The following is a 17,373-nucleotide window of genomic DNA, read 5'->3' as shown; positions in this document are numbered from 1 at the left end:
AGCTATATGCCCACGCTGCGGAAAATGGGCGGATTTTGCCGCAGATTTCTAGCGGAAATGCCGCGGATTTTTCAGAAATCTGCAGCACAGCTACTCCCCAGCCATTTCTATGGCATTTGGGAAATGCTGTGCCCACGCTGCGGATTTTTACGCAGCTGAAATCATGCGGATTTCCGTGCGGAAAAATCTGCAGCATGTCAATTATTATTGTGGATTTACCTGCGGATTTTGCTTATTCAATTGAATGTAAAAAAATTGGCAAAATCCGCAACGAAATCCGCGTCAAATCCGCGACAAATCCGCAACAAATCAGCACAAATTCAGCACCTATGAAAAGGTGCGGATTCCGGGGGAATGCTGCGGATTTAGCTGCAGAAAAATCCGCAGATACAGAGTCCAGTGGGCACATAGCCTAAGAGGTTTGATGACTTGCAAAAGGTTTCATGTTATATAATTGAGGTTGCCCTAGCGGCCCCCATTCACAAAGCAATTTTGGCAGGATTGGCCAACAAGCTAATGTTTATAGAGGCCTCCCAAAGTTTGTCCCAACAGATATGGAGGGAGAGTAGAATCCGACCATTGGATGTTCAATGGCTGATCCATTTTCTTCGCTTGGAGATAAGCTAGTCCCTAAAGCTGGGTTCACACTAAGCAACAGCGACAACGACGTCGCTGTTACGTCACCATTTTCTGTGACGTAACAGCGACCTTGTAAGTCGCTGTTATGATCGCTGCTTAGCTGTCAAACACAGCGACGCAGCAGCGATCATAACGTCGCTACATGTGCAGAGAGCAGGGAGCCGCGCTTAGCGCTGGCTCCTTGCTCTCCTAGGTACAGTACACATCGGGTTAATTAACCCGATGTGTACTGCAACTACATGTCACAGTGCAGAGAGCAGGGAGCCGCGCACACTGCTTAGCGCTGGCTCCTTGCTCTCCTTGCTACAGTATACATCGGGTTAATTACCCGATGTGTACTGCAGCCACATGTGCACAGAGCAGGAGCCGGCACTGGCAGCAAGGGCGGAGGCTGGTAACGAAGGTAAATATCGGGTAACCAGGGAAAGGTCTTCCCTTGGTTACCCGATGTTTACGCTGGTTACAGCTTACCGCAGCTGCCAGACGCCGGCTCCTGCTCCATGCTCGCTTCATTTCGTCGCTCTCTCGCTGTCACACACAGCGATGTGTGTGTCACAGCGGGAGAGTGACGACCAAAAAATGAAGCTGGACATTCAGCAACGACCGGCAACCTCACAGCAGGGGCCAGGTCGTTGCTGGATGTCACACACAGCGACAGCGACGGGACGTCGCTGCAACGTCACAGAAAATGGTGACGTAGCAGCGACGTCGTTGTCGCTGTGTGTGACACCAGCTTTAGGAGTACAGAGGAGTGCCCAGCCGAACCAAACGTTCCTCTGTATAGGCGAGTAGGGAGACATAGCTGTCAGCCAAACGATTGTTAGATCAACAGCTATATAATGAGTATTGTCAGCTTAAAGGATCACGCCAATAATCGGGAGCACAATCAACTGTAGGGATGAGCTTATTTGTAAGGTGGCATAATTTTTAAGCTTGCTTAAAAATTATTGTTCTTGGCAGCAACACCATACTGCTGAAAGCAATGTTCTTTGCACATAGAATGTTCATGTGTCTGCATGGAAGTGCACTGTGTGCTCATAGTCATTAAGGGGTATTCCCATCTCCAAGATCCTATCAAAATATGTAGTAAGTGTCATAATAATAATATTAGCAATTAAATCCAATTAGAAATGTAGTATATTTCTCCTGATATAGTCATGTCTCTTACCGCATTTGCAGTGCAGTGCAGGACCTTAGGTATCTATTGTTATGACAACAAGTAGCTAACTGACTAACTAACTGTGAATATATGCGTAGTCACAACCATGGATACCTAAGTTCCTTCAATGCCCTGAACATGAGGTAAGTGACAAAGTGAATCAGAAGAACTATACTACATTTCTAAATGTAGTACCATGATTGCAAGCTGTGACTTCAGATATATAGCAAAGCTGGAATCATTGTGGGACTTTGTGTGGATTACATTGGACCTGCAGGGATGTTTTGGGGTTAATAAATTGGTGTTTTTTTGTATTTTATTTCAAATAAAGTATTTCGACCCTCCCAATTACTAATCTAGGGCTTAGTGGCAGCTGTGGCGTAACGCCTGCCTGGATCAACAGACTCAGATGGGATGTAATGGACAGGCTAGAGGGAAGTCACTCACCAAGCAGGACCCCCAGAACCCTGAAACCCTTTAACCCCTATACAGGGATTTGGAATTACACAGGGCCCTGGAGATCACTACCTGTGGAAGACTGCAGTCCGATGAGAGTAGTCGTCAGGCAGGGTCAAACCAGGAATAGCAGAACAGGGACAGAATCGGCAGGCAAGGACGTAATCAGAAAACGTAGCAGAGGTCAAATCCGGATCGGGCAGCGAGGTACAAAAACAGCAGGGAGAAGGGTAGTCAGAAAACACACAGAAGTCAGTACACAGGAATCACAAAACAGAATAGGGTGGACCAGGAGCCAGGAAATCAGAACTATCTCTGGCAACTGAACGCTGGCAACTTCAGCTGGAAGACACACGCCACCCACAGTCAACCAGTAGTACTGCAGATCCCAAGATAACCCAGCCCAGTGGATGATCAGAGCCTGCGCCTACCGGTGCCACTGGCATCGACTCCTCTCACATCACCAGCACCATCCACGGCAGGAACATGGTGTCACCTGTTGATCGGAGCAGAAGTCACTGGAGGAGACTCCGGTGGTGACGTAACATGTGGGCTCTTATTAACCCCTTATATTACTCCAATTGCCACTGCACCAGGGCAATCAGGAAGAGCCAAGTAAAGTTTTGGGACTATTACATCTAATGGATGCGACAATGCTGGGCAGCTGCAGGATGCCATTTTTTGGCTGGGGGTGGCCCAATAAACATGGGTCTCCCCCAACCTGAGAAAACCAGCCCCTAGCTTTCGGGCTTCATCATGGCTGGGTATCAAAATTGAGGCGAACCGCACACTGTTTTTTTAAATTATTTATTTAAATAATTAAAAAAAGAAAGCCGCATACGGTTTCGTTTTGATACACAGCTAAGATAAGTGCCGCCTGTAGCCATGGGCTTTATCTGTGTTGTGGTATTATAATACGGGTGGACCCTACGTCAAGTAGTTTATTTATTTTTATACCACGATACTGACCAGCAGACACCGCCGGTGATTGGTTGCAGTCAGATGCTGTCACACAGGCTCGGGGGGCGTGGCTGACTGCAACCAATCACAGACGTAGGATGGCCGGTGTGCAGGTAAAGCAGTGCATATGGATGAGCAATAATGAGCAGCCCAAGGGAGCAGTGTGCATCCGCGCCAGAGCTCGGTAAGTATGATGCACTTGCTTCATTCTTATTTTTCCTTTTTTAATTTCCCAGAGTGCCGACTCCGGATCAAAACCCGGAATCCCCGGACCAGGTCCGGCACTCGGGTACCTTTGAAACTGCGCAGATCCAGACTTTTACAGCCCATCACTGCGTATCAGTAATGTTATTTCCATATCCAAACAAATGTTTATGTTGCTGGACAAACCCTTTAAGCAATTAGAAACAAAGACTTGAAAAAAAATTCTTCAAGGTTGTAAATGTTTTATGTTGTCTTTTTCATTTCTCCCTGCATTAGTGATGGGCTTCAGAGAACTAAATAATAGGAATGTATAGTCTTGTACTACAGAAACTTTTGCTCTGCTCGAGAAGATGACACCTGGAAATGCATTTTCCACTTCTCCAATCAACTATAATCAGGAAATTTATAGACTACGATCTTTAATTTTCTTATTCTTCGTGGCTACTTTTCCAATCACTGATGATTTTTTACCATAAAACAATTTTCTGATTGAGTACAGTACAAATAAAACTGTTCCCTGAAAGTCTAATGCAATTCCACCTACGGCTTTCTACAGAAAGGGAATTAAACTGGGTGACTGGTTTAATCACACAAAAAGAAAGAAATTAAAAGAAGAATGATGGATGGACTGGTAAAAAATAAATCTTTATTGTCTGCTCTTCTTGAAATAATCCGGTAGCATAAGGAGTTATTGATTTATGGTGAATTTGCCACGGGAGACGGACTTTATTAGGTATGAAAGTTTGTGGCTTGGAAGTGTATAGTCTGTCTCTGGTGCATAATATAGTGCTCAAAAAAATAAAGGGAACACCAAAATACAAAATCCTTGTTTAAAGCCTGCTTTACACGTTGCAATTTCGCATAGGATACCGTATGCGATTTGCAACGCCCCCATCGTATGTGTGGCACGTTCAATTTGTTAAACATGCCGCACAAACGATTAACCTCCGTCACACGTACTTACCCGTCCATACGACCTCGGTGTGGGCGGCGAACGTCCACTTCCTGGAATGGGAGGGACGTTCGGCGTCACATCGGCGTCACGCGGAAGCCGGCCAATAGAAGCGGAGGGGCGGAGATGAGCGGGACGTAAACATCCCGCCCACCTCTTTCCTTCCACATTGTCGGCTGGAGCCGCGGGAGGCAGGTGAGATCTGTTCAATGTTCCCGGGGTGTCACACACTGCGATGTGTGCTGCCTCGGGAACATTGAACAACCCGACGTAAAATTCGTCAGGATTCAACAACGTGTATACGATGAACGTTTTACCATTCAATCACAATCGCACGTACCTGTCACACACTACAATGTAACTTACAATGTCGGATGTGCGTCACTTACGACGTGACCCTGCCGACACATTGTAAGATATATTGTAGCGTGTAAAGCGGCCTTTAGTGTTCCCTTTATTTTTTTGAGCAGTGTATATATCTCCAGATTGTTGATATATGTTAAATAGATGTGCCGGGTCATATATACCTGTAAGCAAGCTGGAACCGTGTGTATAGGCTCTATGAGAAAGGCACCTGCTGACAGCAAATTTTATAGATGAATTGACTTAGTGTAAACCTAAATTATGATGATTTATACGATCATTATTTTACAAAAGGGTTGTGAGAAGAGGGCAAGTATGTATTAATGGCAGATGATGTGAAAAGTATACCACAATGTACCATTCTTCGAATGTAACTACAAATAAGGGGCTGCATGTCCATTCTGGTCATGGATTGATAAGTGAAGACAGCAGAACAATATTACATAAATGCCTTATAGAGTTAAAGGGAACCAGACCACAAATGCTATTAACCTGCAGATATGGGGTTAATCTCTAACCTATAGCATACTAAGGCCTCTTTCACATGTCTGTGTCTCCGGTACGTGTTTGGTCCGTTTCCTCACGTACCGGAGACACGGGCACACGTAGACCCATTAAAATCAATGGGTCTGCGCTCACATGCGTGTTCTGCCATGGACCGTGTGTACATGTGGAGCATACGTGTGTCCGTGTGCTCCACACGTCAACATGTCCGTTTTTCTCCGCCATTACCGGTGTCACACGGAATGCAAACGGACCACACGGAGGTGTTCCGTGTGACACGCGCCGGAGCAAACACACGTGTCTGAGAAAGAAAAAACAAAACTTTACTCACCTTCTCCAGCCCTCCTGTCTCTGCCTCTGCTGTCAATTGCTTCTGACCGCCGCTCATTATGCTCATTGAATATTCACTTCACTGCGGCCGGAAGCAGCAGCAGCGGGGAGTCGGCAGGACCGCAGACCGAAGATCAGCACCACGGACAGTGACGCAAGGGACTGGTGAGCAGAAAGTTCCCATTCTCCACGTGTTATCACAGATAACACACGGAGAACACACGTGTGCCATAAACACGGCTCATGGAGAGCAAAACACACCTCTGGCACGTCCGTGGTTTTTCACGGTCATGTGAAAGAGGCCTAATGCTGTTCGTCCGCTACACAGAGACACCGGCTACCAGTAGAAAATTAATGTTATTCCTCCTGGAAGCTTCTGGCTTTCAGTCATAAAGATGCATCTGGTGTGGCTTCAGTACATAGTGGCATCAACTTTCAGTTAACCTGACATCACTGAGGCCGGCTGTCGGTGGCGTTTCACCGCTCATCACAGCCCGGCTCTCTACTCGCAGGAGCAATGTTGGGCTGTGATGTGTGGGGAAACTCTGCCCACAGCCCAGTCACTCATAGAGACTGGGGCCGGCCTATCAGTTTTACAGGGATGTGGCCACTATTACAGAGTAGTGAACCACCCCTTTAACATTGTTGCAATGGAGAAAAAACATGGCGTAATACTTACCACTTGAAGCAGAGCCAGGTAACCGGCACCAACATTATCAAAGTTAACTTTGACTTTTGTCCAGTAGGCTTCTGACGTGTTCATCATTTCACACATTGACATATTGTTTACAATGGTCCAATCCAGCTCAGTCTTGTTCTCTGTATAAACACATTTTCCAAATTTTCCAGCAAATAAATTCACTCCCATGATGCTAAAAATGAGCCAGAATATGAGACACACCAGCAGGACATTCATGATGGATGGGATTGCCCCAATCAAGGCGTTCACTACGACCTTAAAGCGAAATAAAATACAATTAGTCATTCTTACAAAAAATAAATAAAAATAATAAAAAGTACTAGCATTATACATAGATTAAGTTTGTGAAAGTCGTAAAGAAACAGAATTGATATTTGCAGGAGTCAAAACGTATGTATTACTAAATGCCTGTAATTTACCCTGGGGTCACTTCTTGGAGAAAATGTAAGGTATTTTCATGTTGATCTTCAGGTGCAATGAGCGATTATATTGCAGTTTCCCAGGTAATAAAAAATAATTTCAAGGGGTAGTGATAGGGGAAGCCCAAAGCCAACTTTAATCCTGTTCTGCCACATTTTGTAAAATGGTTGAATGACTAATTATTTTGGATTTTGTAGATTTTGGTACATGCGTAAGTCTCCTGCAAATGCTCAATTATTATCAAAGCGGTTTGAAAAAGCTATATTACCATATCCACCTAATAATACATGTGAAGAGACACGAATGGCTTGTGATCATGTCTTTTGTGCTTATGTCCAGAGGTGAACCTCTTGCAGAAGTGGCGGTCACACCATGGGGCCAATGTCCTGGAAGAGGTCAAAAAGACCCCTCTGTCAAATATGAAGATTATTATTTAAAATAGCACATATAGTAGAAGAAAGGGGCTTCTGGTACATATGGCACACTGAGGCCGGGGATTCCCTCTCTGTATGAAGATGACTACCTCTAGGCACACTGAGGCTGGGGATTCCCTCTCTGTATGAAGATGACTACCTCTAGGCACAATGAGGCCAGTGATTCCCTCTCTGTATGAAGATGACCACCTCTAGGCACAATGAGGCCGGTGATTCCCTCTCTGTATGAAGATGACCACCTCTAGGCACACTGAGGCCGGTGATTCCCTCTCTGTATGAAGATGACCACCTCTAGGCACAATGAGGCCGGTGATTCCCTCTCTGTATGAAGATGACTACCTCTAGGCACAATGAGGCCGGTGATTCCCTCTCTGTATGAAGATGACCACCTCTAGGCACATTGAGGCCAGAGATTCACTCTCTGTATAAAGATGACCACCTCTAGGCATACTGAGGGCGGGGATTCCCTCACTGTATGAAGATGACCACCTCTAGACAAATTTTTATTTTTTCTTACGTAAATGGATGTATTTAGGACTAAAAATTATTTTTGCTACTTGGTTGTATTAAAAATGTTACACTGTTTGGCTTTTACAGGCTTTTAGTTTCACTGCACATTGATGTGGTCCGCAGTCACAGATCCTCTGTTAATCCGTCGTGAAGCCAGCAATAGACAACACAAGCTATAGAAACACAAATGGTGCACAATTTTTAATGCAAGCCAATTAGAAAAATAATTTTTCTTTGGTAAAAATACAAGCATATTCATGGGAAAAAAAATGCCCCCCAAAGATGGACTACCACATGCATATCACTGTAAAACATCCTAAATGCTGGTTCTTAAGTCTTTTAGGATGTGAACATTGAAGTAGATCAAAATTTCAATCCAATATCTCTATGATATCACTCAAAGAGTAAAGGGGGCTTTACACACTGCGACATCGCTAACAATATATCGTCGGGGTCACAGTGTTTGTGACGCACATCCGGCGCCGTTAGCGACATCGCAGCGTGTGACACGTACGAGCGACCTTCAATGATCCCAAAAGTGGTAAAAATCATTAGTTTTGGAGAGCTTGTTCTAAAACTAAATATCGTTGTTTGGGCACTAGCGATGTTGTTCTTCGTTCTGTCGGCATCACACATCGCTATGTGTGACACCACATGAACGATGAACATCTCCTTACCTGCGACCGCCAGCAATGCAGAAGGAAGGAGGTGGACGGGATGTTACGTCCTACTCATCGCCGCCATCCTGCTTCTATTGGCCGGCCGCTTAGTGACGCCGCTATGACGCTGAACGCAGCTCCCCCTTGAGGGAGGGATTGTTCGGCGGTCACAGCGACGTCGTTGACAAGCTATGTGCGTGTGACGCTGCCGTAGTGATAATGTTCACTACGGCAGCTATCATCACATATCACACGTACGACGGGGGCGGGTGATATCGCACTCGACATCGCTAGCAAACGCTAGCAATGTCGCAGCGTGTAAAGCCCCTTTTAGATAGGTTTTGACATTGACTAATGGTTTAAAAGCCCTTTATTTCTCTGTGGATTGATGGGTGTCTGGTTTCTGAGACCCCCCACCAATAATTTAAAAGACTGCTGAGAAATGCAAAGCTCAAGAAAGAGTAACTCTATGACTCTCTCTTTGAAGAGAACCTGTCATCAGCATCATGCTTGATAAAATAAAGGTTTAGGTATTATGGCGTTTAATACTGATTCAATAAGTACCTTCAGTGTACAAGTCTGCAGCCTGTTTGTTGTTTAATTATCATTAGAAGTTTGGGTTTTCTAAGCTGGATTGTGGGACAGGAATAGGTAGGGTCTTTGGCTTCACCCTTGCCCCTCTGCTGCCTCTGATGTCCCTATCTTCTTATTGTTTTCAATTTGATGCCTGCACACATTGATCCCTTGGCAGACTTCAGGACAATGTCGCCGGTGGAGGCCCATGTGCAGATTAAGGTCTCAGCTACCTGATGAGCTGTGATCTCAATCTATGCATGTTCTGCCACCGGCGACATTCCCTGAAGCTCCTCGGGAGGCGAGTCTGTGCAGGTGTTTGCACAATTTAAAACAATGTAAGAAGATACGAACACCAGACTCTGAGGGGTTATGGTAAAGCTGAAGACCCTACCCACAATCCCACCCCACAATCCCTCCTCGATGCATGAAGAGCTTAGAAAGCCCAACCTTCTAATTTAAATCAAACAATAACCAGGGTTCAGTTTGTACATTGAAGGTGTCTATGGAATCAGTATTTTAACAAGCATGATCCTGATGACCGGTTCTCTTTAATCCAAACGTCTGTTTGCTAGCTCTGCCAGGAGCTGTGTGCTTCTGTCTCCAAAGATATACACTACTCAGTGGTCTTCTGAGCAATCGGAGGGGGTCTCAGGACCTAGACCCTTACTGATCTGCAGAACATTAATGTTCCTAAAAATTATTTTGAAAAGAATTTAAAAGTTTCACTATCCTTCAATCAATTTTTTTATTGCTGTCAGTTGCCAAGGATGAACAAATGGTAAGAGCCAATTCTGTTTTGCTGGTTTTTGGGCAAAGGTGAGAGAATTTGAAATTGCTTACTCACGTCAGCTTATCATAAGCAGCATTAATGATGGTAAGGGAAGAAGAAAAACTTTTGGCAAAATGATAGTCACTGTTTTTACCTGAAATAGGGTATTCTAGTTACCAACATCTGTCTACTGTCAACTAGAGGAGTAAGAACTGAAAAAAATTGGTGTTTATCCTATGAACAGATGATATATTGATAACCAGGATATTCTTTTAACTAAATATTAACGGGAAGACGTTAAAGGCATGGGACAGCAGCACACAACTGGCATAGAACCAGGATATGGGATTTCCAGTATTTTAATTAAGTTAAAATAATACTATGACTCTTAACCATAAACATACATAGGCATTAGTGTCTCTTCATCACAAAATTAATTTCCAATTTTTTAATTTTAAGACTGGTGTGAATCAGTATAGATATTTTGTCGATTAAAATCAAAATCCGTGATCTCACAAGCTGTTCAGTAGAATATGTTGTGACCGCTGATCAACTGATTTTTACAATTTTCAACCTGTATCCCACAGAGAATGTTTTAATCAGATATGTAGGTAATTGGGCTCCCCGACCTCTCATTTTCAACCGTTTATATGACCCCCAATGACACACTGTGGCCAAATAATGACTAGGTTCTACAGAAGATTGGCTCTATCAACTGAGAAGCTCATATAGTGCTTCTAATTTAACTTTACAAACTTTTCAAGGTCATTTGCTACAAATGGTGCTTGCATTAACTTTTAGGAAGGAAGCACAAGGGAAGAGATAGGATAAAACATATTCAGCAACCATGGCCACAACACATCTAGGAGTAGATTGTGAATGGTTTGCATTGCAAATCAAGAAACATGCTAATTACATTCCATTAGTTATATGGAGACTAGTATAATGTTTTTTTACAAAAAGTCAACATTTTCAACAGTTCATGACCAATAGTTGTCTCCATATGGTTACATAAAGACGAGACTGAAACTGGCAGTTCTCAAACTTATTTACTGGGTACACTATTAGACAGTCCTGTACTCAACCTTATCATTAGGAATGTGTAACCAGCGATGGTGGCAAGAATTCCACATTTATTGAGTCGTGGGGTTTTTTTCCACCAAATTGACCCATTGATGAGTGAAAGTAATACTATAACTTTACCAGAAACATCCAGTTACCTGGAGTCCCAGCCTTAAATATAAATAGGATAATACTGAAAAATAGAAGAACACCAGACAGAGCTGAGGATAACTGGCCATATTACAAGTGATGCCCGGTAACAAAGTTTGAGAGTCGCCAGGTAAAACAAAAGTATTAGGAAAATCAAAGCCACATTAGAAGTCGCACTACAAACTTCAACCATTTAGACATTAATTTCATAATTCATTAGACAAGTCAGAGTTTACATTAATATGTGGACACTGCAAATAACACATTCATAGAAAAGACAAATGATTCCACACTAAGATTTACGATTAGTTAATTGGTAAAATGTAATCTGTATTGACAGCATTAGTCAAGGTTTATAGTTGGGTATGTAAGATCTGTATGGCTTCAAGTCCTTTCCAACTCTACCATTCTTGGTTCCTTCCAACTCTACCATTCTTGGTCACTTCCAACTCTACCATTCTTGGTCCCTTCCAACTCTACCATTCTTGGTCCCTTCCAACTCTACCATTCTTGGTACCTTCCAACTCTACCCTTCTAGGAGTCTATAATGGAAATTTTGAAGCAGAAGCTGGATAAATAAATAGCTGGGATGATCAAGGAAAACCTGCACTCGCAGAGAGTTGGAACCGATGGCCCATGAGGTCCCTTCCAACTCTACCATTCTATGACAAGTCAGAGGGCAACTTCCAGACAATTCTATATTAAAGGTCAAATATATCTTTGTACCGTGTTAGCCAGTAGAGATAAAAAACAGTTTGTTTAAAAGAACAGAGAGTCCTCAGTAGTTGATACCTTTTAATGGCTAACTGAAAAGATGGTAATAATAGCAAGCTTTCGAGACTACTCAGGTCTCTTCTTCAGGCTCAATATAACACAAAATCTGAAGAGTCGCATATTTATACACAACAGGACATCAATCAGAGGACAACCTTCACACTGCTTATCTATGAACTACAACAATATTTATGGCCACAACAGTTTGCCCCCTTGCCATAGTGATAGTTCTGCTTCACATCACTTGTTTTTTTACTGCACTATTCTACAGTATGTCCTGTTGTGTATAAATATGTGACTCTTCAGATTTTGTGTTATATTGAGCCTAAAGAAGAGACCTGTGTAGTCTCGAAAGCTTGCTATTATTACCATCTTTTCAGTTAGCCATTAAAAGGTATCAACTACTGAGGACTTCAGTTCTTATAAACAAACTTTTTTTATATTAAAGGTCCTATGTTCAATAAGATGCTGGGGCAGAGTAACTGAGCTCACTGGCAAAATTCGCAAAGAAATGTTTGAATGGGTTGTTTAACCTCATGGTGGGAGGTGTTGCATGCACCCTCTACATTAGATAGACCATTGTGCTACTTTCAGTGTTTCTCTATGACTTTATTACATTGGGTCTGTAATTATTATTATTATTATTATTGTTTATTTATAGAGCACCATTGATTCCATGGTGCTGTACATGAGGGGGTTACATACAGAATACATATACAAGTTACAATAGACAGACTGGTACAGAGGGAAGAGGGCCCTGCCCTTGCGGGCTTACATCCTAAAGGATTTTGGGGAGGAGACAGTAGGTGGGGTGTAGGTGGGGCGGCAGCTCCGCACGGTGGTGGGGCGGCAGCTCCGCACGGTGGTGGGGCGGCAGCTCCGCACGGTGGTGGGGCGGCAGCTCCGCACGGTGGTGGGGCGGCAGCTCCGCACGGTGGTGGGGCGGCAGCTCCGCACGATGGTGGGGCAGTGGCGTCATTGTAGATTATAGGCATTTCTGAACAGATGAGTTTTCAGAGTCCGTTTGAAGTTTGCAAGTGTAGTAGATAGTCTGATGTGTTGAGGCAGTGAGTTCCAGGAGACTGGGGATGCTCGGGAGAAGTCTTGGAGTCGGTTGCATGAGGAGCGAATGAGAGAGGAGGAGAGAAGGAGATCTTGGGAGGACCGGAGGTTACGTTTTGGAGTGTAGCGAGAGATTAGTTCAGAGATATATGGAGGAGACAGATTATGGATAGCTTTGTAGGTCAGGGTTAGTAGTTTGAATTGGATACGATAGACGATTGGGAGCCAGTGGAGGGTCTTGCAGAGAGGAGAAGCGGGGTGGTATTGAGGAGAGAGGTGGATCATTCGGGCAGCAGAGTTAGGGATGGACTGGAGAGGGGCGAGTGTGTTAGCAGGGAGACCACAGAGGAGGATGTTGCAGTAGTCGATGCGGGAGATTATGAGGGCATGCACTAGCATTTTTGTAGATTGGGGATTGAGGAAAGGGCGGATTCTGGAGATATTTTTGAGTTGAAAACGGCAGGAGGTGGTGAGGGATTGGATGTGCGGTATGAAGGACAGGGCAGAGTCAAAGGTCACTCCGAGGCACCGAACTTTGGGTGCTGGGGAGAGCGTGATGTTATTAATTGTAATGGATAGGTCAGGTGGAGAGTGTAGGGGAGATGGAGGAAAGATGATCAGTTCAGTTTTGGCCACGTTAAGCTTTAGAAAGCGAGAGGAAAAGAAGGAAGATATAGCAGATAGGCACTCTGGGATTCTGGACAGCAGAGATGTGACATCTGGACCAGAGAGGTAGATCTGAGTGTCATCGGCATATAGGTGGTACTGAAAGCCATGGGACTTTATGAGTTGTCCCAGGCCAAATGTATAGATAGAAAAAAGTAAGGGTCCCAGGACAGAGCCTTGAGGGACACCAACAGAGAGAGAACGGGATGAAGAGGTTGTGTGGGAATGGGAGACACTAAAAGTGCGGTTGGAGAGGTATGAAGAGATCCAAGAGAGGGCGAGATCTCTGACACCAAGGGAAGAGAGGATCTGTAGTAGCAGGGAGTGGTCAACAGTGTCAAAGGCTGAGGATAGGTCTAGAAGTAGGAGTACAGAGAAGTGGTTGTTAGCTTTGGCGGTAAGTAAGTCATTTGTGATTTTAGTCAGGGCAGTTTCAGTGGAATGATGTGGACGGAAGCCGGACTGTAGGTTGTCAAAGAGAGAGTTAGAGGAGAGGTGGGAGGAAAGTTCAGCATGGACGTGCTGTTCCAGGAGTTTTGAGGCAAGTGGGAGTAGCGATATGGGTCGATAGCTGGTAGTAGAGGTTGGGTCGAGGGAAGGTTTCTTTAGGATAGGTGTGACTGTTGCATGCTTAAAGGCAGAAGGGAAGGTACCAGTTGTTAGAGATAGGTTGAAGAGATGGGATAAGGCTGGAATAAGGATAGTGGTGAGGTTGGGGAGGAGGTGGGATGGGATGGGGTCAAGTGCGCATGTGGTGAGGTGTGCTTTTGAGAGAAGATGTGCAAGCTCTCCTTCGGTGATGGTGGGGAGGAAGTTTATGGGGGAGGAGCAGTGGTCTGTTATATGAAGGGGTTGTGGTGGTTCAGCAGAAAAGACTTGTCTGGTTTGGTCGATCTTTTCTTTGAAATATGTGGCAAATTCTTCTGCGGAGATGAGGGAGGTTGGAGGGGGCAGCGGTGGGCGAAGGAGGGAGGTAAAAGTGTTAAATAGCTGTTTGGGGTTGTGTGTTAAAGAGGATATGAGGTTTTTGAAGTAATTCTGTTTAGCAGAGGTAAGGGCCAAGCGAAATGTGTGAATTGTATTTTTGAATGTGGTGAAGTCTTCCTGGGAGTGCGTTTTCTTCCAGCGCCGCTCTGCGGCTCTAGACACTTGCCGTAGTTTTTTAGTGAGGCTGTTGTGCCAGGGTTGTCTATTGATTCGTCTTGCTCTGCCGTTCACAAGAGGAGCGACTGAATCAATAGCTGATGTGAGAGTGGCGTTGTAGAAAATGGTGGCACTGTTTGTGTCGTGGAGTGAAGACATGGAGGACAGCGGTAGGATAGAGTCAGAAAGGGTGTGTATGTTGATGTGTGCAAGGTTTCTGCGGGGGTGTGATACGTGCTGGACAGGGGGGGCAGGTGAGGAGGACAGGGCTGAAAAGGTCAGCAGATGGTGGTCAGATAAGGGGAGAGGGGAGGTAGTGAGGTTAGATAGAGAGCAGAGACGGGTGAAGATAAGGTCTAGTGTGTGGCCATCTTTGTGGGTGGCAGAGGCGGACAACTGAGTTAGACCAAAAGATGAGGCGAGGGAATGTATAGCTGGCGGCAAATTTTAGAAGTCAGACCCGCATTTACTAACTGATCTCAGAGCTCTCTTAGTTCCAATATGGATTTGTGCTTAGATAGATGCTAAGTGGAAATGTATAAATTGAATTCTCCTTAAAATTCAGGGAAAAAAAATGTAGATTCACATGAATGTAATTTTTTTGGTAATTCACTGTGGGGAAATACAGCAAAATGATGGTTAAATGCTAGTTTATAGAGGGTTGGCAATGGGTTAACCAAAATCCTACACTCAGCTCTGCTCAATCGTTCTTATACCTGTCCCGTTGCCACCAGTCATCTGATCAGCTCTCTTATCTGCAATGTTCTCTCTGCTATCTTCATTCTTGACAAACATCCTTTTCCAACCAGGTCTTGAGTCACTAGGTTCCCTGCTATCACATGGGATGTGACGCTCATTGATAAAGGTATGTGCGCACGCCGAGTTTTGGTGCAGAAATATTTTGCACCAAACAGTGCACCTTGTGACAGAAAAACACACAAAAAAGTATGTGTTTTTGGTGCATTTTTGGTGCATTTTCGGTGCGTTTGTTGGTGCATTTTTGTGCCATGTGTTTTTTTAGTGAAGTCGATGGCTGGAAGGGCTAAGAAGGGTGGTACAGGTACGTGGAAAGCTGGGAGCAGGGGAATTAAAGTGTTTTTAATGCCTTTTCAGTGGATTCAATTCACATCATTCTGAGTTCAATTCAATGTGAATCAAATTTACATTTCCCTCCTGAATTGAGCAAAGTTGCCCAAACTAAATCTCAGAAAATTGCCGCTCTGTAGAACATAAATAAGACATTTATTATACTCACCTAGGGTGCGGTTCGATCCGATCGGTGTCACTGCTTTCCAGTCTGGCGCATCCTCTCTGCTGTGATGGCTTTCCTTCTTCGCAGACCCATGTGCATGACGCATCTACATCATCCACCTAGACCAGCATTACAGTCCTGCGCAGGCACACTTTGATTTGCCCTGCTGAGGGCCTATCAAATTATTGTAGTGTACATGCACGGGCGGTCTTTGACCTTTCCTTGCGCCTGCGCATTACAGTACTTTTACCTGTCCTCAGCAGTGCAGATCAAAGTTCACCTGCACAGGACCTCAATGCCGGCCTGTGTGGATGACGTAGGACGCGTCATGCACACTGGGCTGGGTAGAAGGGGGATTGCAATCATCGCAGATAGGACTTGAGAGTAGTGACCTCCATCGGACCGGACTGCCCCCTAGGTGAGTATAATAAAAGTGTTTTTTCATGTCACACAGGGCAGCCTGGGCTCTTATATACAGTATTCTGGAATGCTGTATATAAGAGCTCACTGGTGGTGGCCACTGTTTATAGTCGCCAAATCTGGTGACAGGTTCCCTTTAATGTCTTCACAAGTAAGATAGCTAAACTTTGTGCTTGGCTTTATCTCTGACAACTGTGGAGCAACAGATTTTGGGATAACCGACTTCCGGACTACCCCTTTTAAGTCGGCCATGTTTTTAAGATAGATAATTCTTTGCCCTTCTGCTGACTTCCCTGACCTTGCAACAAATCTAAATACTAGGGAAAACAAAGAAGAACAAAGATGCAGCCATGTATGAATCCTAAATATTGAGGCTGTTGAATGGAACATTACTGAACGTCTACAAATACATTGAGGAAATGTCACTAGAATCTATTCCCGAAATTCAAAGCAGAAGTGTTTCATTAGGAAAAAGGGGAATACAGGCATTGCTGCCAACTCCTATATTTTATAATGGGACAAGTAAAAACTGTCTACGTTCCCTTGAAGATATACATCCAAGGAACTGTATATTTGTAGTAAATTAATTATTATGTGGTCCTATGCTTCTCACCAGTGCAACTTATGGATGTGACTTAAATTTGCTAAACTCTCTAATTTTAAGGATCTAAGGAATTGTTGCATTGGAAGAGATAGAAGGCGAATATACAGTAGTAGGTTTATGCAGGTTATGTTATATGTATCCTGTACAAAGACAGACATAAAACTTTGCTTGATTAGAAATGCATGAACAGATGCTCATTTACTGGTAATGTCCCTAATTACTGGCGGACAGTCGTATATCAGACAGACAGAAACTGACAAAGCTCAGCACAATGTGGATGTTGAGCTTGCATGCATGTTAATTCATATCTAAGAAAGGGATCATGCGGGATATGTAAAGAATATGTATATAGAAATCTACACACAATAGGTAGCAGCAACTATAACTATTCACTTCTTCTGGATACACGGATAGTAGCTGCTGAATGTTTCCCAACTAAAAACAGCCATTATGTCATTACCGGGCAAATTTCAGAAAAGTAAACAGTAAATCTGGAATAGTCTTAGCTACTATGCGCCATTTAGTCGTTTTCAGTATACATATTTATTTCCGTAGCTGAAATTTCTCTCTCTCTTCATAATTTATAGTGTGTAGTCACTATTTAA

At 44.0% G+C, this 17,373-nt stretch overlaps 1 protein-coding gene across 4 annotated transcripts in view; it reads right to left on the bottom strand.

Annotated features, from left to right (window-relative positions):
- LOC142243464 (sodium channel protein type 5 subunit alpha-like) overlaps positions 1–17,373 on the bottom strand; it is a 587,685-nt gene that overhangs the window by 46,452 nt on the left and 523,860 nt on the right. For all 4 annotated transcript variants that reach the window (XM_075315409.1, XM_075315410.1, XM_075315408.1 and 1 more), the window contains exon 23: positions 6,247–6,522. In XM_075315409.1, coding sequence (XP_075171524.1) covers positions 6,247–6,522 — 276 coding nt within the window. The remainder of the gene's footprint in view (positions 1–6,246; positions 6,523–17,373) is intronic.

This window comes from Anomaloglossus baeobatrachus, chromosome 6 (genome assembly GCF_048569485.1).
Source record: "Anomaloglossus baeobatrachus isolate aAnoBae1 chromosome 6, aAnoBae1.hap1, whole genome shotgun sequence".
Taxonomy (NCBI): Eukaryota; Metazoa; Chordata; class Amphibia; order Anura; family Aromobatidae; genus Anomaloglossus; species Anomaloglossus baeobatrachus.
This window is presented reverse-complemented; position numbering and strand designations above follow the sequence as displayed.